At 41.6% G+C, this 25,973-nt stretch overlaps 2 protein-coding genes across 2 annotated transcripts; one reads left to right on the top strand and one right to left on the bottom strand.

Annotated features, from left to right (window-relative positions):
• Positions 1-3,044: 3,044 nt before the first annotated feature.
• Positions 3,045-8,102, bottom strand: LOC138855746 (uncharacterized). The gene is made up of 3 exons (XM_070105608.1): positions 6,870-8,102; positions 5,256-6,815; positions 3,045-3,404 (listed from the first exon to the last, which is right to left on the bottom strand). Exons 1-3 carry the CDS (start codon positions 8,100-8,102, stop codon positions 3,045-3,047), a joined length of 3,153 nt encoding a protein of 1,050 aa, XP_069961709.1.
• A 3,517-nt stretch (positions 8,103-11,619) lies between these two features.
• LOC138855737 (uncharacterized) lies at positions 11,620-25,226 on the top strand. The gene is made up of 6 exons (XM_070105583.1): positions 11,620-12,852; positions 16,178-16,378; positions 18,052-18,474; positions 20,522-20,722; positions 22,397-22,819; positions 24,867-25,226. The coding sequence occupies exons 1-6, from the start codon at positions 11,620-11,622 to the stop codon at positions 25,224-25,226; spliced, it is 2,841 nt and encodes a 946-aa protein (XP_069961684.1).
• The last annotated feature ends 747 nt before the right edge of the window (positions 25,227-25,973 follow it).

Raw genomic sequence — 25,973 nt, 5'->3', positions numbered from 1 at the left:
AACTAAAAGGTACATACCACAAACAAAGCAAATATGACATAACTTTCATCCTAGAAGACTTTAATGCCAATGTGCTTATCCAAAATTGCAATAGAAATGTTGCCGATAAATATTTACTTCATGAAAAAACATCCGATAACGGCAAACGCATATGTAATTTCTAAAACCCCACAACAAATTTCATTGCGAGTACTGCACAAAGGGACGTGGAAGATCCCGGAAGCAATGAAGGGAATCAAATTAAACATGTGCTTATCAATCGCTGAAGAAAGCTCAGCATAACCGACGTACGCAGTCTAAGAGCGACAATGATTATTATTTAGTAAGGTTAAAACTGTGACAGAAATTCTCAAACGAGTTAAAAATCAAAAGAGTAAAAGGAAATAAACTAGAAGTGAAAGCAACAAAAATCATCCTACTACTTCGATGAAAAATAAAAAACTTTAAAATACTGGATCACAATAGCTGCAACATATATATTAGATAGTGAAGGCCAGGGATCGCGTTATAATACCCCTCTTTAAATAAAGTTAGGTCTGATAAAGCAGTTTGTAAAAGCTCTAAACAAGGATTGGTAATGTTTTAAATATATCAGTAAAATATTTTTGAAATTGAGCACAGAAAAAATTAAAGCTGATAAAGCGGTCCTCAAATCAGAAACTAGTAAAAGACCAACATTTTACTCATTGTATGACAGATAAGGAGAAATCTTCATGGATTGAGTTTATTTGGGTTGTGCAAAATTTCTTAGGAAATAAAAAGTCCCCAGACTACATTCAACACATTAAGCAGCACATGAGACTAGAATGTATGATGCTTATGATCAAGATGCACTTCCTCTTCAGCCGTTTAGACCGCTTCCCAGCAAATTTTGGCGACTTAAGCGGAGGATAAGGAAATGGCCTTCATCAGGATATTCGCACTATAGAAGAGCGATACCAGGTTCGTTGGGATGCAAATATTATGGCTGCTTACTGCTGGAGCATTCAAAACAAAGACTGATATTTCTACCCATGCAAGAAAAGCACATAAAAGAAAGTTTTTTTCATGTTAAGTAAGAGCAATATATTTTTTAAATATAAAATTGTAGTATTTTTGACTAAATATGTAATATGTTCGTATTTCGAAAACTAGATCTGCTAGAGAAAAACTAACTCCATATTTGGAATCAGCGTGGCAAAATCATCCAAAATCGGGTAAGAAACTTCAAACAAAAAAACCTACTGTTTCCCAGTGTAATTACATCTGAAGATATTAATAACGTCATGCCTGTTTTTTAGGGTATCGTCTGGCACAAAACTTTACACTTTAAAATAGAAAAATTAAAATTCGAACTTCTGAAATTTAAAGTTTTTTTATTGAAATGCTTATTTTAGAGGTCACAGTCTATTTATTGATTTCAAGTTTGTTTAATGTTCTTTTGTATACAAAATAACAATTTACGGCTAATTCAAAAAACAAAAAACACGAAATAGTTCATGTTAAAAGATGTGAGTAAGTTTTCAAACATTTAATTGTATAAAAAAATTGTAATAGGGCTCTGTTAGCGTATCCAACACTTGGTCAATGAAACCTATTCGTTTAGTTTAGTTTGTTAGAGTGCTTTCCGCTATATTAAACTACACCCTGCATTTTTACTCTAATTGTCTTTATTAACAGTAACCTTTCTCCTACTAAAAATAATATTAAAAAATTAATTTTTAATAATTAATAGTATTATATTCTTTGACTTACATTAAACGTATAATGTTAATAGTTTTTATACTCTTGTAACATCTTGCTACATCGGATAATAGTTTTTCCCCCTATCGATAGATATAGGTTTATGAATATATAAATGAACAGGATAAATAGACGAATTGAAACCCGAGTGACTGTTTGTCCGTCCTTCCGTTCATCTGTGCTAGCTATAAATTGAGCGAAAATTACGATATCTTTATAAAATTTGGTACACGTGTTTCTTGACGGTCGAGTTCGTAGGAGGACGAGTTCGTAGATTGGCATAACTGGACCAAAACACCATTGATCGGAACCCTATAAATTTCCATAACTAAGCCGCAAATTAGGATACAAAACTCCAAATTGGTACAACGGATCTCGTAATTTGAAAATGTTTAACAAGTGGGTTTAACAAGCCCCCAGATACCTGAAATATGGATCCGAGAGCCTCTGGCTGACTTTCTACAGAAACTGTCGGTCAATATGTGAGATATACATATAATTGAAATTAGGAAAGAATCCTTTCCTGATAATAATATGTCTGAACGCCAAAAATTGATTTAATTGAGTATGTATTTCCCTTAGCCCCCAAATACCTAATAGAAAAATTTTCGAATTTTCTGGTAACTTTATACCCCATATATTGGTCAATATGTGAGTTACCTTAATGAAATTGAGTGAGCCATATAACTATTATCAGGATTTGCAAATATCCGGTAGAATTTACTCCGTATATACATATTAGTGATGGTACGTGAGGTACTTTAATAAAAATATCTTATTTTGTTAATATTATGTAGTAATGCCAAAAATAGATAAAAATCGGGTCAATACTACACCTATATACCAATGTTTAGGAATGCACTAAACACTCAATGTTCTAATGGCGGATTGCATTACAATAAAACACGATTTTGATTATTTTATTATTATCACTATTTCCACTATTTCTTTGGTACGCTCCAAGTACCATCCAATTCCTTTGACAAACAACTGAACACAATCTTATGCTTAACTTATGCTTATATAGAAAATTAGTATGTAAGAGAACTGACAAAAATAACAAAGTTGTTATTGCATACGGCAAAATGGCCTGACTAAACAACAGTAGAATGGTATGATATGCCAAAGCCAAACGCATCACCTGATAATGGTGATTCCTGTTGTTCTTGTGTGCTTCACAATGGTCTGACCCAAACAACGGTAGAAATGCCGAACCTAAAGTGCGTCAGCTGATAATGATGATGCCAGATTGCACCTAGAGAATGGTGCTGCCAAATTGTATAGCATAAATCTCTCAAGTTAATGGAACTTATGATGAATTGTTAACATTCCTCCCCGGCTGAACCTTCTAGGTTCAGAACTTCTTGATTTGGGTCAATAAGACGGCAAATCTTTTGCACTGGACGTTGGCAGTAGTGTTTTACAAAAAGTCCTTCAGTTGTACGTTTGTCACTGTTATATTCAACAGATACTATTCGTACCAATCCGTCACTGCCTGGGTGAACTTCCGTGATGCGTCCAATGCGCCAATGCGTAGGGGGTAGATTCTCGTTTAAAATCAGTACTACATCTCCTTCTGGTAGATTCTGACGTCGACTTTCCCACTTGCGTCGCGCTTGAAGGGTGGATAAATATTCATAGTTCCAACGCTTCCAGAAGTGTTCGAACATTTGTTGTAATTGCTGAGAATATAAAAGACGATTTTTTGGAACATCCACAACAGGTGGTTCTGGTCTCGAATTGGGCGGTCGACCAATGAGAAAGTCGCCAGGTGTGAGAGCGTAACTCCCACTGGGATCATCGTGAAGAGGAACGAGAGGCCTGGAATTCAAACAGGCTTCAATCCTAACTAGTAGAGTACTTAGTTGATTGAAGCGTAAGATTTGGCGACCAATTGTGCGATAGAGATGTTTTTTTGCTGAACGTACAGCTGCCTCCCAAAGACCTCCATGATGGGGTGCGGCTGGAGTGATGAATTTCCATTACGTTCCGGAAGATGCTATATGCTGAGTTGCGTATATATTTCTCCAACTTTGTAGGTCTTGATTCATAACCCGACTAGCACCTACAAATTGCGTTCCATTGTCGCTATAAAGAACCGAACATATGCCGCGTCGGCTTATGAAGCGATCAAACACATCGATAAACGCCTGACTTGACAAATCTTCCGCAAGTTCGATATGTACGGCCTTTGTAGCCATACAAATGAAAATTGCGCCGTATGTTTTAGTCATGGTAGTGGATCGCTTTCCTCCATGACGAACGTTGAATGGACCGCAATAGTCCAACCCGGTATGGGTAAACGGTGGGGCAACCATACTTGCTAGTGGGCAAGTATAAGCAAGAATGATTGGATGTTTTTGCTCATACGGTAATTCCGAGTTTGTCAACCGACCTCCTACGCGGAGTATGCCTTCTTCATCCAAAATCGGATTTAATGGAAGCAATTTACTGGACGAGTCGATGCTGGAATGGGATTTGAGTGCTTTAATTTCAGAATGATACATATTACCTTGACTTTGACGAATATGCGTGATCAGTGCCCACTCCTTCTCTTCAGCAGTAATCAACTCATTTGATCTCTGACTCCTAAGTGCCGGCATAATTCGACGAATTCGCGCAGTTGTATTAAGTAAGGGATTCAAACGGCTAAAACTTGCTACCAAAGGTATTCGATCTGTTCGAAAGGATGTCATCAATAAACCATTCCCAATGCCAAGGCCAAGATGCACCCTAAACGGTCGGCTTTCTCCAATCAAAAATTGGTTTTCTTCAGTCGTGAGACTTGGTAACGGTGATGACGATTCATTAAACGCGTGGATGAGAGGAGGTCCCTTCCACCAGAGTTCATTCCCCTTGATAGCGACCGGTGTAATTCCGCGCCTCGCGCAGTCGGCGGGGTTGTATTCTGATCGAATGTGTCGCCACGCGTTTATATCCGATTTTGATTGTATGAAAGCTATCCTATTCGCTACATACTGTTTCAATGAAGAGGGTTGTCGCCGAATCCAATGGAGAACAATTGTCGAGTCACTCCATAATGTGTAAGCAGCATCCTCAAACTGCAAAGCACGACGTATGTTGTTCATAGTTGTAACCAGTAGTTGAGCTGCAGAAAGCTCTAGACGAGGGATCGTCATTTCCTTCAATGGGGCAACTCTTGTTTTTGCGGCAATCAAGGATGTATGGCATGCTCCGTCAGCACTGGTATTGCCCAAGTAAATAACTGCTGCGTAAGCTTTGGTACTCGCATCGCAAAACCCATGCAGCGTCGATACAGAATTTTCGTTGATTCCCAGCCATCGTGGTATTTTGATATTTTCAAGAACCTGTAGACTGTTCCGGTATTTCATCCAAGTCTCACAAAGATCAGATGGGAGAGGCGTATCCCAACTTAACTTCGCCAACCATAGATTTTGAACAAATATCTTGGCCGTCACGACAACTGGTGCCAGCATCCCCAATGGATCATACAACCTTGCAATATCACTCAAAACAATCCGTTTAGTAGGAATTGTGTCAAAGTTACATACCTTAACCTTGAAAAATAAGGTATCAGTAATAGGATTCCAGTGTAGGCCCAATACCGTTGTGCTGGAATCGCTAAAATTTATCTCCGATGCAGACGCCTTAGAGCCACTGATTCTTTCCAGGGTCTGGACGCAGTTGGAGTTCCACTTATCTAATTCAAATTTACCTTGTTGAAGAATGGCATCAACGTCGCTTGCCCGGTTGATGGCCTGTTCTGTCGTGTGAACACTTTCCAAATAATCATCGACATAAAAGCTATGAAGGATGCTGTCCCGTGCTGCAGCTGCCCGGCTGACGTCAGCGATCACTTCCCAATTATCATAGGCACACTGCCTCAATGTTCTAATAGCATTAAAAGGACTGCTTGCCATACCGTACGTCACTGTAGACAGTTGATAGGTACGCAAGAGTTCATTATGGCACTCCCTCCAAAGTATCTGTTGCCATTTTCGATGCCTTGAATCAACCATTACTTGTCGGAACATCTTTCTGATATCAGCTGTGAGAGCAACTGAATACCGCCGAAATCGATGAAGTATGTCAACCAGGTTTTCCTGTAGCTGGGGTCCACTTAGTTGCGTATCGTTAAGAGATACGCCGTTGGTTGTTTTACACGATGCGTTAAACACTACTCTGAATTTAGTCGTAACAGCATGGTGAGGGATGTAATAACAGCTTCCCATGCCATCTGGAGAACCATCTATCGCCTCCATGTGTCCCAACTTGATGTATTCCCTCATGAATTCCACGTATTTCTCCCTCAGTGCGTAGTCGTTTGCCAATATCCGCTCTAGTTTCAAAAATTGTCGAAGTGCCGCCGGATGTGAGTTTCCAAGGGCAGGTGCATCAGATCGAAACGGGATCTGTACAATATACTGGCCATTTGGAAGTCGTGTAACCGTTCTGGCAAAAATCTCTTCACATTCGTCCACCTCTGCCTTGGTGTTATCAGAAGGTTCTTCGATTTCCCAAAATTTTCGTAGAAGTTTATCGGTGGTAGAATCATCTTGAACGTCCACAAGAGAGGAAAGTAAGACTGGTTTCGACTCGTTCGGTGCTACTGGACCAAGCCCTACCCATCCGAGACGAGTTTGTAATGCGCATGGTTCGTTATGAGAACCGACAACAACATCGTTTAATACTAGGGCAGGCCAAATATCTGCGCCAATAAGTAGTTCTACTTGACCTGGTATACCGAACGCCGGATCTGCCAAATGAAGACCACTTAAATGATGACTGGTCCTGATGTCTTTAGTAGTGGCAGGAGTCATAGACGTGATTGAATCAATGATGTACGCATTAAAACTGATCTTGAACTTCTCATCCGCACGGGACCGCATACTAACTCGCACAATGCCTTTTGTACGGGTTGAAAGACTTTGATCAATACCTTCGACTTGACACTCGTACGGGCTTCTAGGAAGATTCAAAACAGTTACTAATGATTCGCAAATGAAGCTCACCTGAGAACCAATATCACAAAGTGCGCGACATTCCCTTAAATGACCTTTCCAATCAGCAAGAAGCACGTTTGCCGTTGCTAAGAGTATAGTGCGGTCACCCTGCAAGAGGAATGACTGGACGTCGCTCCTTTGTCATTGTTGTCGGGGAAGTACCTTGGGCGCCACCAATGACGCTGAAGCCGCCGGTACAGGAGTATATCTGGTAGAAGTGCCTTCAACGCTTCTCTGCTGGGGCCTGCTACATAGGAGAGTAGTGTTTCTGCTGGCAGTTGAGACACAACCCAGATGGTCACGATTACGATGACCGGCCTTGAGGCAATTGAAACATAATGATGCCTGTTTCACCAGATTCCAGCGTTCATCCAGTTGAAGATTACGAAACTTTTGGCATTTCGTAATGCGATGAAATTCATTACAAGATGGACAATTAGTTGCCCTGTCAGGTGCTGCTAACGGATTAGTAATTTTTCCAGAATTTATAGCCAGATGCGTCTTCACGACACGACTTGATGTGCGACCGCTTGAAAACTGTGGAGTAATGGGCGAAGATGTCGGCAGGTTAGCTGCACGCCGTTCCACGAACATTATAACGTCTTCCATCTTCGGGATGTCATTGGATTTTAGGCTCATTCCCCACTCGGTTCGGGTAACAACCGGTAGTTTGGGTAATAGCAGTGGTACGGCTATAGCATCCCATTGTTTTACTGGCACATTCATCATTTCGAGCGCTCTAAAGGAATTACGAACAGTATCTACCAAATTTAGTAGCGTAGCTCGAGATTCTGGTGGATGGGTCGGCAAGTCTAGTAGATACTGAACATGGTGCTCCGAAAGAGTACGGGGGTTGTCATAACGTTGTTTCAATTCAGCCCAGACTTCTTCATACCCACCTGTGTACAAGCCACCTACTAATGGAACATTTTCTGCCTTCACATACTGTCGCAGTTTTCCCAGTTTATAGGTGGGTTGTAAGTCACTTCTGTTGTGAACTAGTGTCTCAAACATATCCTTGAACGCTAACCAGTTTGACGGCTGTCCGTCAAAGCTTGGAATAGAAACGGGATCCAACCGCATGTCTGGAGCCTGACTGTACTCCTGGTTGGGGATCTCGCCTGATGTTGACATTTTACGTTTTAATTTGATGCAAATGTTGTTGAAAATCTCCTCCGTTGAAGCGAGCAAATCGTCATGCTCTGCCATCTCGCCTCCATGTGCGCTGGAAACGAGTGCAAAATGGTTGTCCATAAAACGGGAGAAATGCTGTCGGGCACTACCCAAGAGCTGTTCACTTTCGACACAGTCTGGATGGTAGTTTTCCGCTTGAGCTTGCGTCCAGATGTGCAAAATAGAGGTGCGCGCTGATGTACGCAAGTTTAATGCCGACATATTACTCCAAAATTCACTTAACACTGTGATTGATATATATCTACCTCACAGGGGGCACCAAAAATGTTTAGGAATGCACTAAACACTCAATTTTCTAATGGCGGATTGCATTACAATAAAACACGATTTTGATTATTTTATTATTATCACTATTTCCACTATTTCTTTGGTACGCTCCAAGTACCATCCAACTCCTTTGACAAACAACTGAACACAATCTTATGCTTAACTTATGCTTATATAGAAAATTAGTATGTAAGAGAACTGACAAAAATAGCAAAGTTGTTATTGCATACGGCAAAATGGCCTGACTAAACAACAGTAGAATGGTATGATATGCCAAAGCCAAACGCATCACCTGATAATGGTGATTCCTGTTGTTCTTGTGTGCTTCACAATGGTCTGACCCAAACAACGGTAGAAATGCCGAACCTAAAGTGCGTCAGCTGATAATGATGATGCCAGATTGCACCTAGAGAATGGTGCTGCCAAATTGTATAGCATAAATCTCTCAAGTTAATGGAACTTATGATGAATTGTTAACATTCCTCCCCGGCTGAACCTTCTAGGTTCAGAACTTCTTGATTTGGGTCAATAAGACGGCAAATCTTTTGCACTGGACGTTGGCAGTAGTGTTTTACAAAAAGTCCTTCAGTTGTACGTTTGTCACTGTTATATTCAACAGATACTATTCGTACCAATCCGTCACTGCCTGGGTGAACTTCCGTGATGCGTCCAATGCGCCAATGCGTAGGGGGTAGATTCTCGTTTAAAATCAGTACTACATCTCCTTCTGGTAGATTCTGACGTCGACTTTCCCACTTGCGTCGCGCTTGAAGGGTGGATAAATATTCATAGTTCCAACGCTTCCAGAAGTGTTCGAACATTTGTTGTAATTGCTGAGAATATAAAAGACGATTTTTTGGAACATCCACAACAGGTGGTTCTGGTCTCGAATTGGGCGGTCGACCAATGAGAAAGTCGCCAGGTGTGAGAGCGTAACTCCCACTGGGATCATCGTGAAGAGGAACGAGAGGCCTGGAATTCAAACAGGCTTCAATCCTAACTAGTAGAGTACTTAGTTGATTGAAGCGTAAGATTTGGCGACCAATTGTGCGATAGAGATGTTTTTTTGCTGAACGTACAGCTGCCTCCCAAAGACCTCCATGATGGGGTGCGGCTGGAGTGATGAATTTCCATTACGTTCCGGAAGATGCTATATGCTGAGTTGCGTATATATTTCTCCAACTTTGTAGGTCTTGATTCATAACCCGACTAGCACCTACAAATTGCGTTCCATTGTCGCTATAAAGAACCGAACATATGCCGCGTCGGCTTATGAAGCGATCAAACACATCGATAAACGCCTGACTTGACAAATCTTCCGCAAGTTCGATATGTACGGCCTTTGTAGCCATACAAATGAAAATTGCGCCGTATGTTTTAGTCATGGTAGTGGATCGCTTTCCTCCATGACGAACGTTGAATGGACCGCAATAGTCCAACCCGGTATGGGTAAACGGTGGGGCAACCATACTTGCTAGTGGGCAAGTATAAGCAAGAATGATTGGATGTTTTTGCTCATACGGTAATTCCGAGTTTGTCAACCGACCTCCTACGCGGAGTATGCCTTCTTCATCCAAAATCGGATTTAATGGAAGCAATTTACTGGACGAGTCGATGCTGGAATGGGATTTGAGTGCTTTAATTTCAGAATGATACATATTACCTTGACTTTGACGAATATGCGTGATCAGTGCCCACTCCTTCTCTTCAGCAGTAATCAACTCATTTGATCTCTGACTCCTAAGTGCCGGCATAATTCGACGAATTCGCGCAGTTGTACCTTCATATAACAAATGTTATAGGGTATGGAGTATGTTTACTAACTCGAAATGAAGCTGTTCTCAATTCGGCCAAATATTGTAATCTCCCAAGATACGATTTCGCAGCTCTAATCCCAGGGTATGTTTTCAAAGGAGCACCCACTCTGACCATATCTGAGCCAGGCGTGGAGTCGCTATCCTTACTAAGCCATAATAAATAAATTTAAAATAACCTCCAATTAAAAAAATAAACACAAAAACGCATATACCTTTACTATAATAACCAGTAATCAAAATAGTAAATCAATAAACACGCAAAATAAAGTTGCTTACATCGCGCATCAATACCTATGGTAGATCAAAATCCATATCGACTAAAACCAAAATCGCTTCTTACACTTAACATTCTGCGCCCTCGGCTACTCTACCAGCAAGCCGAAATACTATCAACATATACCGCTAATATGTGTAATACTAGGCAAAATATTCGCCTAGGGGGCCCAGGATGTTTAAATAAGCTAAGCCTCAATACCACCACTCCCTCCGGCAACAACTGGCGCACCCTAATGCAACATACCGCACTTGAGAACAACACCCGATGAAATCACACCACAGAGGACAACACAGCGTACCATAACACGGCACCTGTACACCTAACAAAAAGGACGGGATCACACTTTATACGCTTATCGTCTACGGGCCTGAGCGCCACATCAACATTCGCTTATACACATTCGATTAAATAGCGATCCGACGCGCTAACTAGACTTCTCAGCGGGACAGCGCGCTTCGACAACTCAATCCATCTTTTTTCGGACAAAATTTTCGCTTCGCTGGTTTGCTTCCAGTCCAGCACAACTACCTTTTTTTAAATTAAACTGGAACTAATGTTTAATAATTAATAATTTGTTAAATAAATAAATTTGAACGGAGTTCAATTATAAAAGTAATGATTGGAGTGTTTCCTTTATAATCCTATTTAAAGCTAGTGAAAATAAATTTCGTGCTCCCCAATAAATTGGGTATCTTTTTATTCAAAATTATTATATGTAGAACAATATAATTGCATATATTTTCGGCATTAAACTAAAGTATATACAATATAATAGGTTCAGTTAATTATCTTAAAATATCTTACATGTTGGTTGTTAACGATTCATCATAAGTTCCATTAACTTGAGAGATTTATGCTATACAATTTGGCAGCACCATTCTCTAGGTGCAATCTGGCATCATCATTATCAGCTGACGCACTTTAGGTTCGGCATTTCTACCGTTGTTTGGGTCAGACCATTGTGAAGCACACAAGAACAACAGGAATCACCATTATCAGGTGATGCGTTTGGCTTTGGTATATCATACCATTCTACTGTTGTTTAGTCAGGCCATTTTGCCGTATGCAATAACAACTTTGCTATTTTTGTCAGTTCTCTTACATACTAATTTTCTATATAAGCATAAGTTAAGCATAAGATTGTGTTCAGTTGTTTGTCAAAGGAGTTGGATGGTACTTGGAGCGTACCAAAGAAATAGTGGAAATAGTGATAATAATAAAATAATCAAAATCGTGTTTTATTGTAATGCAATCCGCCATTAGAAAATTGAGTGTTTAGTGCATTCCTAAACATTTTTGGTGCCCCCTGTGAGGTAGATATATATCAATCACAGTGTTAAGTGAATTTTGGAGTAATATGTCGGCATTAAACTTGCGTACATCAGCGCGCACCTCTATTTTGCACATCTGGACGCAAGCTCAAGCGGAAAACTACCATCCAGACTGTGTCGAAAGTGAACAGCTCTTGGGTAGTGCCCGACAGCATTTCTCCCGTTTTATGGACAACCATTTTGCACTCGTTTCCAGCGCACATGGAGGCGAGATGGCAGAGCATGACGATTTGCTCGCTTCAACGGAGGAGATTTTCAACAACATTTGCATCAAATTAAAACGTAAAATGTCAACATCAGGCGAGATCCCCAACCAGGAGTACAGTCAGGCTCCAGACATGCGGTTGGATCCCGTTTCTATTCCAAGCTTTGACGGACAGCCGTCAAACTGGTTAGCGTTCAAGGATATGTTTGAGACACTAGTTCACAACAGAAGTGACTTACAACCCACCTATAAACTGGGAAAACTGCGACAGTATGTGAAGGCAGAAAATGTTCCATTAGTAGGTGGCTTGTACACAGGTGGGTATGAAGAAGTCTGGGCTGAATTGAAACAACGTTATGACAACCCCCGTACTCTTTCGGAGCACCATGTTCAGTATCTACTAGACTTGCCGACCCATCCACCAGAATCTCGAGCTACGCTACTAAATTTGGTAGATACTGTTCGTAATTCCTTTAGAGCGCTCGAAATGATGAATGTGCCAGTAAAACAATGGGATGCTATAGCCGTACCACTGCTATTACCCAAACTACCGGTTGTTACCCGAACCGAGTGGGGAATGAGCCTAAAATCCAATGACATCCCGAAGATGGAAGACGTTATAATGTTCGTGGAACGGCGTGCAGCTAACCTGCCGACATCTTCGCCCATTACTCCACAGTTTTCAAGCGGTCGCACATCAAGTCGTGTCGTGAAGACGCATCTGGCTATAAATTCTGGAAAAATTACTAATCCGTTAGCAGCACCTGACAGGGCAACTAATTGTCCATCTTGTAATGAATTTCATCGCATTACGAAATGCCAAAAGTTTCGTAATCTTCAACTGGATGAACGCTGGAATCTGGTGAAACAGGCATCATTATGTTTCAATTGCCTCAAGGCCGGTCATCGTAATCGTGACCATCTGGGTTGTGTCTCAACTGCCAGCAGAAACACTACTCTCCTATGTAGCAGGCCCCAGCAGAGAAGCGTTGAAGGCACTTCTACCAGATATACTCCTGTACCGGCGGCTTCAGCGTCATTGGTGGCACCCAAGGTACTTCCCCGACAACAATGACAAAGGAGCGACGTCCAGTCATTCCTCTTGCAGGGTGACCGCACTATACTCTTAGCAACGGCAAACGTGCTTCTTGCTGATTGGATTGGTCCCGTGCGGATGAGAAGTTCAAGATCAGTTTTAATGCGTACATCATTGATTCAATCACGTCTATGACTCCTGCCACTACTATAGACATCAGGACCAGTCATCATTTAAATGGTCTTCATTTGGCAGATCCGGCGTTCGGTATACCAGGTCAAGTAGAACTACTTATTGGCGCAGATATTTGGCCTGCCCTAGTATTAAACGATGTTGTTGTCGGTTCTCATAACGAACCATGCGCATTACAAACTCGTCTCGGATGGGTAGGGCTTGGTCCAGTAGCACCGAACGAGTCGAAACCAGTCTTACTTTCCTCTCTTGTGGACGTTCAAGATGATTCTACCACCGATAAACTTCTACGAAAATTTTGGGAAATCGAAGAACCTTCTGATAACACCAAGGCAGAGGTGGACGAATGTGAAGAGATTTTTGCCAGAACGGTTACACGACTTCCAAATGGTCAGTATATTGTACAGATCCCGTTTCGATCTGATGCACCTGCCCTTGGAAACTCACATCCGGCGGCACTTCGACAATTTTTGAAACTAGAGCGGATATTGGCAAACGACTACGCACTGAGGGAGAAATACGTGGAATTCATGAGGGAATACATCAAGTTGGGACACATGGAGGCGATAGATGGTTCTCCAGATGGCATGGGAAGCTGTTATTACATCCCTCACCATGCTGTTACGACTAAATTCAGAGTAGTGTTTAACGCATCGTGTAAAACAACCAACGGCGTATCTCTTAACGATACGCAACTAAGTGGACCCCAGCTACAGGAAAACCTGGTTGACATACTTCATCGATTTCGGCGGTATTCAGTTGCTCTCACAGCTGATATCAGAAAGATGTTCCGACAAGTAATGGTTGATTCAAGGCATCGAAAATGGCAACAGATACTTTGGAGGGAGTGCCATAATGAACTCTTGCGTACCTATCAACTGTCTACAGTGACGTACGGTATGGCAAGCAGTCCTTTTAATGCTATTAGAACATTGAGGCAGTGTGCCTATGATAATTGGGAAGTGATCGCTGACGTCAACCGGGCAGCTGCAGCACGGGACAGCATCCTTCATAGCTTTTATGTCGATGATTATTTGGAAAGTGTTCACACGACAGAACAGGCCATCAACCGGGCAAGCGACGTTGATGCCATTCTTCAACAAGGTAAATTTGAATTAGATAAGTGGAACTCCAACTGCGTCCAGACCCTGGAAGGAATCAGTGGCTCTAAGGCGTCTGCATCGGAGATAAATTTTAGCGATTCCAGCACAACGGTATTGGGCCTACACTGGAATCCTATTACTGATACCTTATTTTTCAAGGTTAAGTATGTAACTTTGACACAATTCCTACTAAACGGATTGTTTTGAGTGATATTGCAAGGTTGTATGATCCATTGGGGATGCTGGCACCAGTTGTCGTGACGGCCAAGATATTTGTTCAAAATCTATGGTTGGCGAAGTTAAGTTGGGATACGCCTCTCCCATCTGATCTTTGTGAGACTTGGATGAAATACCGGAACAGTCTACAGGTTCTTGAAAATATCAAAATACCACGATGGCTGGGAATCAACGAAAATTCTGTATCGACGCTGCATGGGTTTTGCGATGCGAGTACCAAAGCTTACGCAGCAGTTATTTACTTGGGCAATACCAGTGCTGACGGAGCATGCCATACATCCTTGATTGCCGCAAAAACAAGAGTTGCCCCATTGAAGGAAATGACGATCCCTCGATTAGAGCTTTCTGCAGCTCAACTACTGGTTACAACTATGAACAACATACGTCGTGCTTTGCAGTTTGAGGATGCTGCTTACACATTATGGAGTGACTCGACAATTGTTCTCCATTGGATTCGGCGACAACCCTCTTCATTGAAACAGTATGTAGCGAATAGGATAGCTTTCATACAATCAAAATCGGATATAAACGCGTGGCGACACATTCGATCAGAATACAACCCCGCCGACTGCGCGAGGCGCGGAATTACACCGGTCGCTATCAAGGGGAATGAACTCTGGTGGAAGGGACCTCCTCTCATCCACGCGTTTAATGAATCGTCATCACCGTTACCAAGTCTCACGACTGAAGAAAACCAATTTTTGATTGGAGAAAGCCGACCGTTTAGGGTGCATCTTGGCCTTGGCATTGGGAATGGTTTATTGATGACATCCTTTCGAACAGATCGAATACCTTTGGTAGCAAGTTTTAGCCGTTTGAATCCCTTACTTAATACAACTGCGCGAATTCGTCGAATTATGCCGGCACTTAGGAGTCAGAGATCAAATGAGTTGATTACTGCTGAAGAGAAGGAGTGGGCACTGATCACGCATATTCGTCAAAGTCAAGGTAATATGTATCATTCTGAAATTAAAGCACTCAAATCCCATTCCAGCATCGACTCGTCCAGTAAATTGCTTCCATTAAATCCGATTTTGGATGAAGAAGGCATACTCCGCGTAGGAGGTCGGTTGACAAACTCGGAATTACCGTATGAGCAAAAACATCCAATCATTCTTGCTTATACTTGCCCACTAGCAAAACTCCTCGTAGCTGATGCTCACAAGTGCTGTCTCCATGGTGGGATACAGGAAATGCTGCAATACTTGCGCATGCGATTTTGGATTCTCCATGCACGTCGGATTGTAAAGTCATATCTACATCAGTGTGTCGTATGCCGTCGACACTCCCGGATAACGCATCAGCAACAGATGTCGTCACTTGTATGGCTACAAAGGCCGTACATATCGAACTTGCGGAAGATTTGTCAAGTCAGGCGTTTATCGATGTGTTTGATCGCTTCATAAGCCGACGCGGCATATGTTCGGTTCTTTATAGCGACAATGGAACGCAATTTGTAGGTGCTAGTCGGGTTATGAATCAAGACCTACAAAGTTGGAGAAATATATACGCAACTCAGCATATAGCATCTTCCGGAACGTAATGGAAATTCATCACTCCAGCCGCACCCCATCCCAAAAAAACATCTCTATCACACAATTGGTCGCCAAATCTTACGCTTCAATCAACTAAGTACTCTACTAGTTAGGATTGAAGCCTGTTTGAATTCCAGGCCTCTCGTTCCTCTTCACGATGATCCCAGTGGGAGTTACGCTCTCACACCTGGCGACTTTCTCATTGGTCGACCGCTCAATTCGAGACCAGAACCACCTGTTGTGGATGTTCCAAAAAATCGTCTTTTATATTCTTAGCAATTACAACAAATGTTCGAACACTTCTGGAAGCGTTGGAACTATGAATATTTATCCACCCTTCAAGCGCGCCGCAAGTGGGAAAGTCGACGTCAGAATCTACAAGAAGGAGATGTAGTACTGATTTTAAACGAGAATCTACCCCCTACGCATTGGCGCATTGGACGCATCACGGAAGTTCACCCAGGCAGTGACGGATTGGTACGAATAGTAACTGTTGAATATAACAGTGACAAACGTACAACTGAAGGACTTTTTGTAAAACACTACTGCCAACGTCCAGTGCAAAAGATTTGCCGTCTTATTGACCCAAATCAAGAAGTTCTGAACCTAGAAGGTTCAGCCGGGGAGGAATGTTAACGATTCATCATAAGTTCCATTAACTTGAGAGATTTATGCTATACAATTTGGCAGCACCATTCTCTAGGTGCAATCTGGCATCATCATAATCAGCTGACGCACTTTAGGTTCGGCATTTCTACCGTTGTTTGGGTCAGACCATTGTGAAGCACACAAGAACAACAGGAATCACCATTATCAGGTGATGCGTTTGGCTTTGGCATATCATACCATTCTACTGTTGTTTAGTCAGGCCATTTTGCCGTATGCAATAACAACTTTGTTATTTTTGTCAGTTCTCTTACATACTAATTTTCTATATAAGCATAAGTTAAGCATAAGATTGTGTTCAGTTGTTTGTCAAAGGAATTGGATGGTACTTGGAGCGTACCAAAGAAATAGTGGAAATAGTGATAATAATAAAATAATCAAAATCGTGTTTGCAATCCGTCATTAGAACATTGAGTGTTTAGTGCATTCCTAAACAGCGACCTTTGCTTTTTTTTAAGTCTGGGGGCGTCACTGCATCACATCGGAAGTATGCTGATCCCTTAACTTTGTTTTTGAATTGTTATTTACATAAGTAAAAGGGAGATGTCGATTTTTCGACTTTCTTCGGACAATTTGTTATATAATATGTTATGTTAAATGCGTATGCACTAATTTGGCAAGTAGTAGCACGCCATATAGCATAAGATTTTTGAAGTGGGATTTTTATATCATTATTGGCAAGATTGTGTTTTTAAACCTGATTAAAAGGGTGATAAAAATAAAAAAAGAGTATATAAAAATATCTGATAGGATTTTGAACTTAGGCAAAATATTTCACGTTGTTTACTTGCCTCAAATGTTCATATAGTTACATGTGAATATTCTTGAAATTGCCTCCTTCATTCGCATGTGCAAATATTATATTTGCATATATGCACACATATGTACATATGTATGTCCCTCAATATATCTTTCGCAAAAAATCAAACATTCGCGCAAGTGACAAAAACGAAGACGCAGCATCATCGACCAATAATATTCAAGCAAACTCGCGGCATAGTTTCTAAGTATTTTATATTACAACGACAACAAATTCATTCATAAGAAATGTGCGTCTGCTTCAACGCAAAGTGCGTTCGTTCATAACTCTGCGCCGCGCTATGGTTTCTGTGCGCTTGGTAAACCACATTTGGTTTTCATATAGCACTCTGAAATACATCGAGGACACGAAAATTCAGACTTTCGTCAATGGGATACGAGATAACACTACACGTTTCGCTGCATTAGCATGTCCAAAATTGACGTTTGCAGAAACCTTTTCTTATTTTCTGACACAGGAAACTGCATCTCTGCTTTGCAATCAAACATTTAAAGCTCACAAAGTAGAAATAGAGGAACACACTTGGGTGAACCAATTACTTGAAAAAATTGACAACATGCAGAAAGCACTGGAAAAATCTACGGAAGCGCATAAGAAAAATGATGGTTTTCTTAAATGCTTCAATTGCGGATAAAGTGGTTACATTGCATGCAACTGGAACCAGCCCAATAATCCAGCTGGACGTAAACGCAAAGGTAGTAGTCATGGAAATGCTGATGCCATGTCCCGCCCTCCCTGTAATCTGGAATGCAGACATTGCTCAAAAGCAGAGGCCAAGGAAGACATTATAGATGTCCGATTAATGACTATAACATCAGACTGGGATCCGGAAAAGCTACGGAAATGTCAGCAAGAGGATCCAGATTTGAAAAGTGGTCAACACGGATTTGAGATGAATAAACATCCAACGAGAGAAGAAATAGCTGCAGAAAGCCTAGTCGCAAAGGCTTATTGGGCACAATGGAATAGTTTGAAGTTAGTGTCTGGCTTGCCGCATCGTGTATGGGAAAGCGAAGATGGGCAAAAGTTCACGAGCTTTGATGATTATTCAACCGGGCAAGCGACGTTGATGCCATTCTTCAACAAGGTAAATTTGAATTAGATAAGTGGAACTCCAACTGCGTCCAGACCCTGGAAGGAATCAGTGGCTCTAAGGCGTCTGCATCGGAGATAAATTTTAGCTATACCTTAGCCGATACCTTATTTTTCAAGGTTAAGGTATGTAACTTTGACACAATTCCTACTAAACGGATTGTTTTGAGTGATATTGCAAGGTTGTATGATCCATTGGGGATACTGGCACCAGTTGTCGTGACGGCCAAGATATTTGTTCAAAATCTATGGTTGGCGAAGTTAAGTTGGGATACGCCTCTCCCATCTGATCTTTGTGAGACTTGGATGAAATACCGGAACAGTCTACAGGTTCTTGAAAATATCAAAATACCACGATGGCTGGGAATCAACGAAAATTCTGTATCGACGCTGCATGGGTTTTGCGATGCGAGTACCAAAGCTTACGCAGCAGTTATTTACTTGGGCAATACCAGTGCTGACGGAGCATGCCATACATCCTTGATTGCCGCAAAAACAAGAGTTGCCCCATTGAAGGAAATGACGATCCCTCGTCTAGAGCTTTCTGCAGCTCAACTACTGGTTACAACTATGAACAACATACGTCGTGCTTTGCAGTTTGAGGATGCTGCTTACACATTATGGAGTGACTCGACAATTGTTCTCCATTGGATTCGGCGACAACCCTCTTCATTGAAACAGTATGTAGCGAATAGGATAGCTTTCATACAATCAAAATCGGATATAAACGCGTGGCGACACATTCGATCAGAATACAACCCCGCCGACTGCGCGAGGCGCGGAATTACACCGGTCGCTATCAAGGGGAATGAACTCTGGTGGAAGGGACCTCCTCTCATCCACGCGTTTAATGAATCGTCATCACCGTTACCAAGTCTCACGACTGAAGAAAACCAATTTTTGATTGGAGAAAGCCGACCGTTTAGGGTGCATCTTGGCCTTGGCATTGGGAATGGTTTATTGATGACATCCTTTCGAACAGATCGAATACCTTTGGTAGCAAGTTTTAGCCGTTTGAATCCCTTACTTAATACAACTGCGCGAATTCGTCGAATTATGCCGGCACTTAGGAGTCAGAGATCAAATGAGTTGATTACTGCTGAAGAGAAGGAGTGGGCACTGATCACGCATATTCGTCAAAGTCAAGGTAATATGTATCATTCTGAAATTAAAGCACTCAAATCCCATTCCAGCATCGACTCGTCCAGTAAATTGCTTCCATTAAATCCGATTTTGGATGAAGAAGGCATACTCCGCGTAGGAGGTCGGTTGACAAACTCGGAATTACCGTATGAGCAAAAACATCCAATCATTCTTGCTTATACTTGCCCACTAGCAAAACTCCTCGTAGCTGATGCTCACAAGTGCTGTCTCCATGGTGGGATACAGGAAATGCTGCAATACTTGCGCATGCGATTTTGGATTCTCCATGCACGTCGGATTGTAAAGTCATATCTACATCAGTGTGTCGTATGCCGTCGACACTCCCGGATAACGCATCAGCAACAGATGTCGTCACTTGTATGGCTACAAAGGCCGTACATATCGAACTTGCGGAAGGTTTGTCAAGTCAGGCGTTTATCGATGTGTTTGATCGCTTCATAAGCCGACGCGGCATATGTTCGGTTCTTTATAGCGACAATGGAACGCAATTTGTAGGTGCTAGTCGGGTTATGAATCAAGACCTACAAAGTTGGAGAAATATATACGCAACTCAGCATATAGCATCTTCCGGAACGTAATGGAAATTCATCACTCCAGCCGCACCCCATCATGGAGGTCTTTGGGAGGCAGCTGTACGTTCAGCAAAAAAACATCTCTATCGCACAATTGGTCGCCAAATCTTACGCTTCAATCAACTAAGTACTCTACTAGTTAGGATTGAAGCCTGTTTGAATTCCAGGCCTCTCGTTCCTCTTCACGATGATCCCAGTGGGAGTTACGCTCTCACACCTGGCGACTTTCTCATTGGTCGACCGCTCAATTCGATACCAGAACCACCTGTTGTGGATGTTCCAAAAAATCGTCTTTTATATTCTCAGCAATTACAACAAATGTTCGAACACTTCTGGAAGCGTTGGAACTATGAATATTTATCCACCCTTCAAGCGCGCCGCAAGTGGGAAAGTCGACGTCAGAATCTACAAGAAGGAGATGTAGTACTGATTTTAAACGAGAATCTACCCCCTACGCATTGGCGCATTGGACGCATCACGGAAGTTCACCCAGGCAGTAACGGATTGGTACGAATAGTAACTGTTGAATATAACAGTGACAAACGTACAACTGAAGGACTTTTTGTAAAACACTACTGCCAACGTCCAGTGCAAAAGATTTGCCGTCTTATTGACCCAAATCAAGAAGTTCTGAACCTAGAAGGTTCAGCCGGGGAGGAATGTTAACGATTCATCATAAGTTTCATTAACTTGAGAGATTTATGCTATACAATTTGGCAGCACCATTCTCTAGGTGCAATCTGGCATCATCATAATCAGCTGACGCACCTTAGGTTCGGCATTTCTACCGTTGTTTGGGTCAGACCATTGTGAAGCACACAAGAACAACAGTAATCACCATTATCAGGTGATGCGTTTGGCTTTGGCATATCATACCATTCTACTGTTGTTTAGTCAGGCCATTTTGCCGTATGCAATAACAACTTTGTTATTTTTGTCAGTTCTCTTACATACTAATTTTCTATATAAGCATAAGTTAAGCATAAGATTGTGTTCAGTTGTTTGTCAAAGGAATTGGATGGTACTTGGAGCGTACCAAAGAAGTAGTGGAAATAGTGATAATAATAAAATAATCAAAATCGTGTTTGCAATCCGTCATTAGAACATTGAGTGTTTAGTGCATTCCTAAACAGCGACCTTTGCTTTTTTTTTAAGTCTGGGCGCGTCACTGCATCACATCGGAAGTATGCTGATCCCTTAACTTTGTTTTTGAATTGTTATTTACATAAGTAAAAGGGAGATGTCGATTTTTCGACTTTCTTCGGACAATTTGTTATATAATATGTTATGTTAAATGCGTATGCACTAATTTGGCAAGTAGTAGCACGCCATATAGCATAAGATTTTTGAAGTGGGATTTTTATATCATTATTGGCAAGATTGTGTTTTTAAACCTGATTAAAAGGGTGATAAAAATAAAAAAAGAGTATATAAAAATATCTGATAGGATTTTGAACTTAGGCAAAATATTTCACGTTGTTTACTTGCTTCAAATGTTCATATAGTTACATGTGAATATTCTTGAAATTGCCTCCTTCATTCGCATGTGCAAATATTATATTTGCATATATGCACACATATGTACATATGTATGTCCCTCAATATATCTTTCGCAAAAAATCAAACATTCGCGCAAGTGACAAAAACGAAGACGCAGCATCATCGACCAATAATATTCAAGCAAACTCGCGGCATAGTTTCTAAGTATTTTATATTACAACGACAACAAATTCATTCATAAGAAATGTGCGTCTGCTTCAACGCAAAGTGCGTTCGTTCATAACTCTGCGCCGCGCTATGGTTTCTGTGCGCTTGGTAAACCACATTTGGTTTTCATATAGCACTCTGAAATACATCGAGGACACGAAAATTCAGACTTTCGTCAATGGGATACGAGATAACACTACACGTTTCGCTGCATTAGCATGTCCAAAATTGACGTTTGCAGAAACCTTTTCTTATTTTCTGACACAGGAAACTGCATCTCTGCTTTGCAATCAAACATTTAAAGCTCACAAAGTAGAAATAGAGGAACACACTTGGGTGAACCAATTACTTGAAAAAATTGACAACATGCAGAAAGCACTGGAAAAATCTACGGAAGCGCATAAGAAAAATGATGGTTTTCTTAAATGCTTCAATTGCGGATAAAGTGGTTACATTGCATGCAACTGGAACCAGCCCAATAATCCAGCTGGACGTAAACGCAAAGGTAGTAGTCATGGAAATGCTGATGCCATGTCCCGCCCTCCCTGTAATCTGGAATGCAGACATTGCTCAAAAGCAGAGGCCAAGGAGGACATTATAGATGTCCGATTAATGACTATAACATCAGACTGGGATCCGGAAAAGCTACGGAAATGTCAGCAAGAGGATCCAGATTTGAAAAGTGGTCAACACGGATTTGAGATGAATAAACATCCAACGAGAGAAGAAATAGCTGCAGAAAGCCTAGTCGCAAAGGCTTATTGGGCACAATGGAATAGTTTGAAGTTAGTGTCTGGCTTGCCGCATCGTGTATGGGAAAGCGAAGATGGGCAAAAGTTCACGAGCTTTGATGATTATTCAACCGGGCAAGCGACGTTGATGCCATTCTTCAACAAGGTAAATTTGAATTAGATAAGTGGAACTCCAACTGCGTCCAGACCCTGGAAGGAATCAGTGGCTCTAAGGCGTCTGCATCGGAGATAAATTTTAGCTATACCTTAGCCGATACCTTATTTTTCAAGGTTAAGGTATGTAACTTTGACACAATTCCTACTAAACGGATTGTTTTGAGTGATATTGCAAGGTTGTATGATCCATTGGGGATGCTGGCACCAGTTGTCGTGACGGCCAAGATATTTGTTCAAAATCTATGGTTGGCGAAGTTAAGTTGGGATACGCCGCTCCCATCTGATCTTTGTGAGACTTGGATGAAATACCGGAACAGTCTACAGGTTCTTGAAAATATCAAAATACCACGATGGCTGGGAATCAACGAAAATTCTGTATCGACGCTGCATGGGTTTTGCGATGCGAGTACCAAAGCTTACGCAGCAGTTATTTACTTGGGCAATACCAGTGCTGACGGAGCATGCCATACATCCTTGATTGCCGCAAAAACAAGAGTTGCCCCATTGAAGGAAATGACGATCCCTCGTCTAGAGCTTTCTGCAGCTCAACTACTGGTTACAACTATGAACAACATACGTCGTGCTTTGCAGTTTGAGGATGCTGCTTACACATTATGGAGTGACTCGACAATTGTTCTCCATTGGATTCGGCGACAACCCTCTTCATTGAAACAGTATGTAGCGAATAGGATAGCTTTCATACAATCAAAATCGGATATAAACGCGTGGCGACACATTCGATCAGAATACAACCCCGCCGACTGCGCGAGGCGCGGAATTACACCGGTCGCTATCAAGGGGAATGAACTCTGGTGGAAGGGACCTCCTCTCATCCACGCGTTTAATGAATCGTCATCACCGTTACCAAGTCTCACGACTGAAGAAAACCAATTTTTGATTGGAGAAAGCCGACCGTTTAGGGTGCATCTTGGCCTTGGCATTGGGAATGGTTTATTGATGACATCCTTTCGAACAGATCGAATACCTTTGGTAGCAAGTTTTAGCCGTTTGAATCCCTTACTTAATACAACTGCGCGAATTCGTCGAATTATGCCGGCACTTAGGAGTCAGAGATCAAATGAGTTGATTACTGCTGAAGAGAAGGAGTGGGCACTGATCACGCATATTCGTCAAAGTCAAGGTAATATGTATCATTCTGAAATTAAAGCACTCAAATCCCATTCCAGCATCGACTCGTCCAGTAAATTGCTTCCATTAAATCCGATTTTGGATGAAGAAGGCATACTCCGCGTAGGAGGTCGGTTGACAAACTCGGAATTACCGTATGAGCAAAAACATCCAATCATTCTTGCTTATACTTGCCCACTAGCAAAACTCCTCGTAGCTGATGCTCACAAATGCTGTCTCCATGGTGGGATACAGGAAATGCTGCAATACTTGCGCATGCGATTTTGGATTCTCCATGCACGTCGGATTGTAAAGTCATATCTACATCAGTGTGTCGTATGCCGTAGACACTCCCGGATAACGCATCAGCAACAGATGTCGTCACTTGTATGGCTACAAAGGCCGTACATATCGAACTTGCGGAAGATTTGTCAAGTCAGGCGTTTATCGATGTGTTTGATCGCTTCATAAGCCGACGCGGCATATGTTCGGTTCTTTATAGCGACAATGGAACGCAATTTGTAGGTGCTAGTCGGGTTATGAATCAAGACCTACAAAGTTGGAGAAATATATACGCAACTCAGCATATAGCATCTTCCGGAACGTAATGGAAATTCATCACTCCAGCCGCACCCCATCATGGAGGTCTTTGGGAGGCAGCTGTACGTTCAGCAAAAAAACATCTCTATCGCACAATTGGTCGCCAAATCTTACGCTTCAATCAACTAAGTACTCTACTAGTTAGGATTGAAGCCTGTTTGAATTCCAGGCCTCTCGTTCCTCTTCACGATGATCCCAGTGGGAGTTACGCTCTCACACCTGGCGACTTTCTCATTGGTCGACCGCTCAATTCGAGACCAGAACCACCTGTTGTGGATGTTCCAAAAAATCGTCTTTTATATTCTCAGCAATTACAACAAATGTTCGAACACTTCTGGAAGCGTTGGAACTATGAATATTTATCCACCCTTCAAGCGCGCCGCAAGTGGGAAAGTCGACGTCAGAATCTACAAGAAGGAGATGTAGTACTGATTTTAAACGAGAATCTACCCCCTACGCATTGGCGCATTGGACGCATCACGGAAGTTCACCCAGGCAGTGACGGATTGGTACGAATAGTAAATGTTGAATATAACAGTGACAAACGTACAACTGAAGGACTTTTTGTAAAACACTACTGCCAACGTCCAGTGCAAAAGATTTGCCGTCTTATTGACCCAAATCAAGAAGTTCTGAACCTAGAAGGTTCAGCCGGGGAGGAATGTTAACGATTCATCATAAGTTTCATTAACTTGAGAGATTTATGCTATACAATTTGGCAGCACCATTCTCTAGGTGCAATCTGGCATCATCATAATCAGCTGACGCACCTTAGGTTCGGCATTTCTACCGTTGTTTGGGTCAGACCATTGTGAAGCACACAAGAACAACAGTAATCACCATTATCAGGTGATGCGTTTGGCTTTGGCATATCATACCATTCTACTGTTGTTTAGTCAGGCCATTTTGCCGTATGCAATAACAACTTTGTTATTTTTGTCAGTTCTCTTACATACTAATTTTCTATATAAGCATAAGTTAAGCATAAGATTGTGTTCAGTTGTTTGTCAAAGGAATCTGATGGTACTTGGAGCGTACCAAAGAAATAGTGGAAATAGTGATAATAATAAAATAATCAAAATCGTGTTTGCAATCCGTCATTAGAACATTGAGTGTTTAGTGCATTCCTAAATAGCGACCTTTGCTTTTTTTTAAGTCTGGGGGCGTCACTGCATCACATCGGAAGTATGCTGATCCCTTAACTTTGTTTTTGAATTGTTATTTACATAAGTAAAAGGGAGATGTCGATTTTTCGACTTTCTTCGGACAATTTGTTATATAATATGTTATGTTAAATGCGTATGCACTAATTTGGCAAGTAGTAGCACGCCATATAGCATAAGATTTTTGAAGTGGGATTTTTATATCATTATTGGCAAGATTGTGTTTTTAAACCTGATTAAAAGGATGATAAA

Source organism: Bactrocera oleae, chromosome 2, assembly GCF_042242935.1.
Source record: "Bactrocera oleae isolate idBacOlea1 chromosome 2, idBacOlea1, whole genome shotgun sequence".
Taxonomy (NCBI): domain Eukaryota; kingdom Metazoa; phylum Arthropoda; class Insecta; order Diptera; family Tephritidae; genus Bactrocera; species Bactrocera oleae.
The sequence above is the reverse complement of the archived record's forward strand: the minus strand, read 5'-3'. Positions and strand labels throughout refer to the sequence as shown.

Excerpts from the sequence above, each read along its gene's own strand:
- LOC138855746 (XM_070105608.1), bottom strand. The coding sequence starts at position 8,102 with ATGTCGGCATTAAACTTGCGTACATCAGCGCGCACCTCTATTTTGCAC. Across the intron at positions 6,816-6,869 it reads CGTCATTGGTGGCGCCCAAG|GGTGACCGCACTATACTCTT; the intron begins GTACTTCCCCGA and ends TTCCTCTTGCAG. Across the intron at positions 3,405-5,255 it reads CCTTATTTTTCAAGGTTAAG|CAATTACAACAAATGTTCGA; the intron begins GTATGTAACTTT and ends TTATATTCTCAG.
- LOC138855737 (XM_070105583.1), top strand. The coding sequence starts at position 11,620 with ATGTCGGCATTAAACTTGCGTACATCAGCGCGCACCTCTATTTTGCAC. Across the intron at positions 16,379-18,051 it reads ACCCAGGCAGTGACGGATTG|CCCAATAATCCAGCTGGACG; the intron begins GTACGAATAGTA and ends AACTGGAACCAG. Across the intron at positions 20,723-22,396 it reads ACCCAGGCAGTAACGGATTG|CCCAATAATCCAGCTGGACG; the intron begins GTACGAATAGTA and ends AACTGGAACCAG.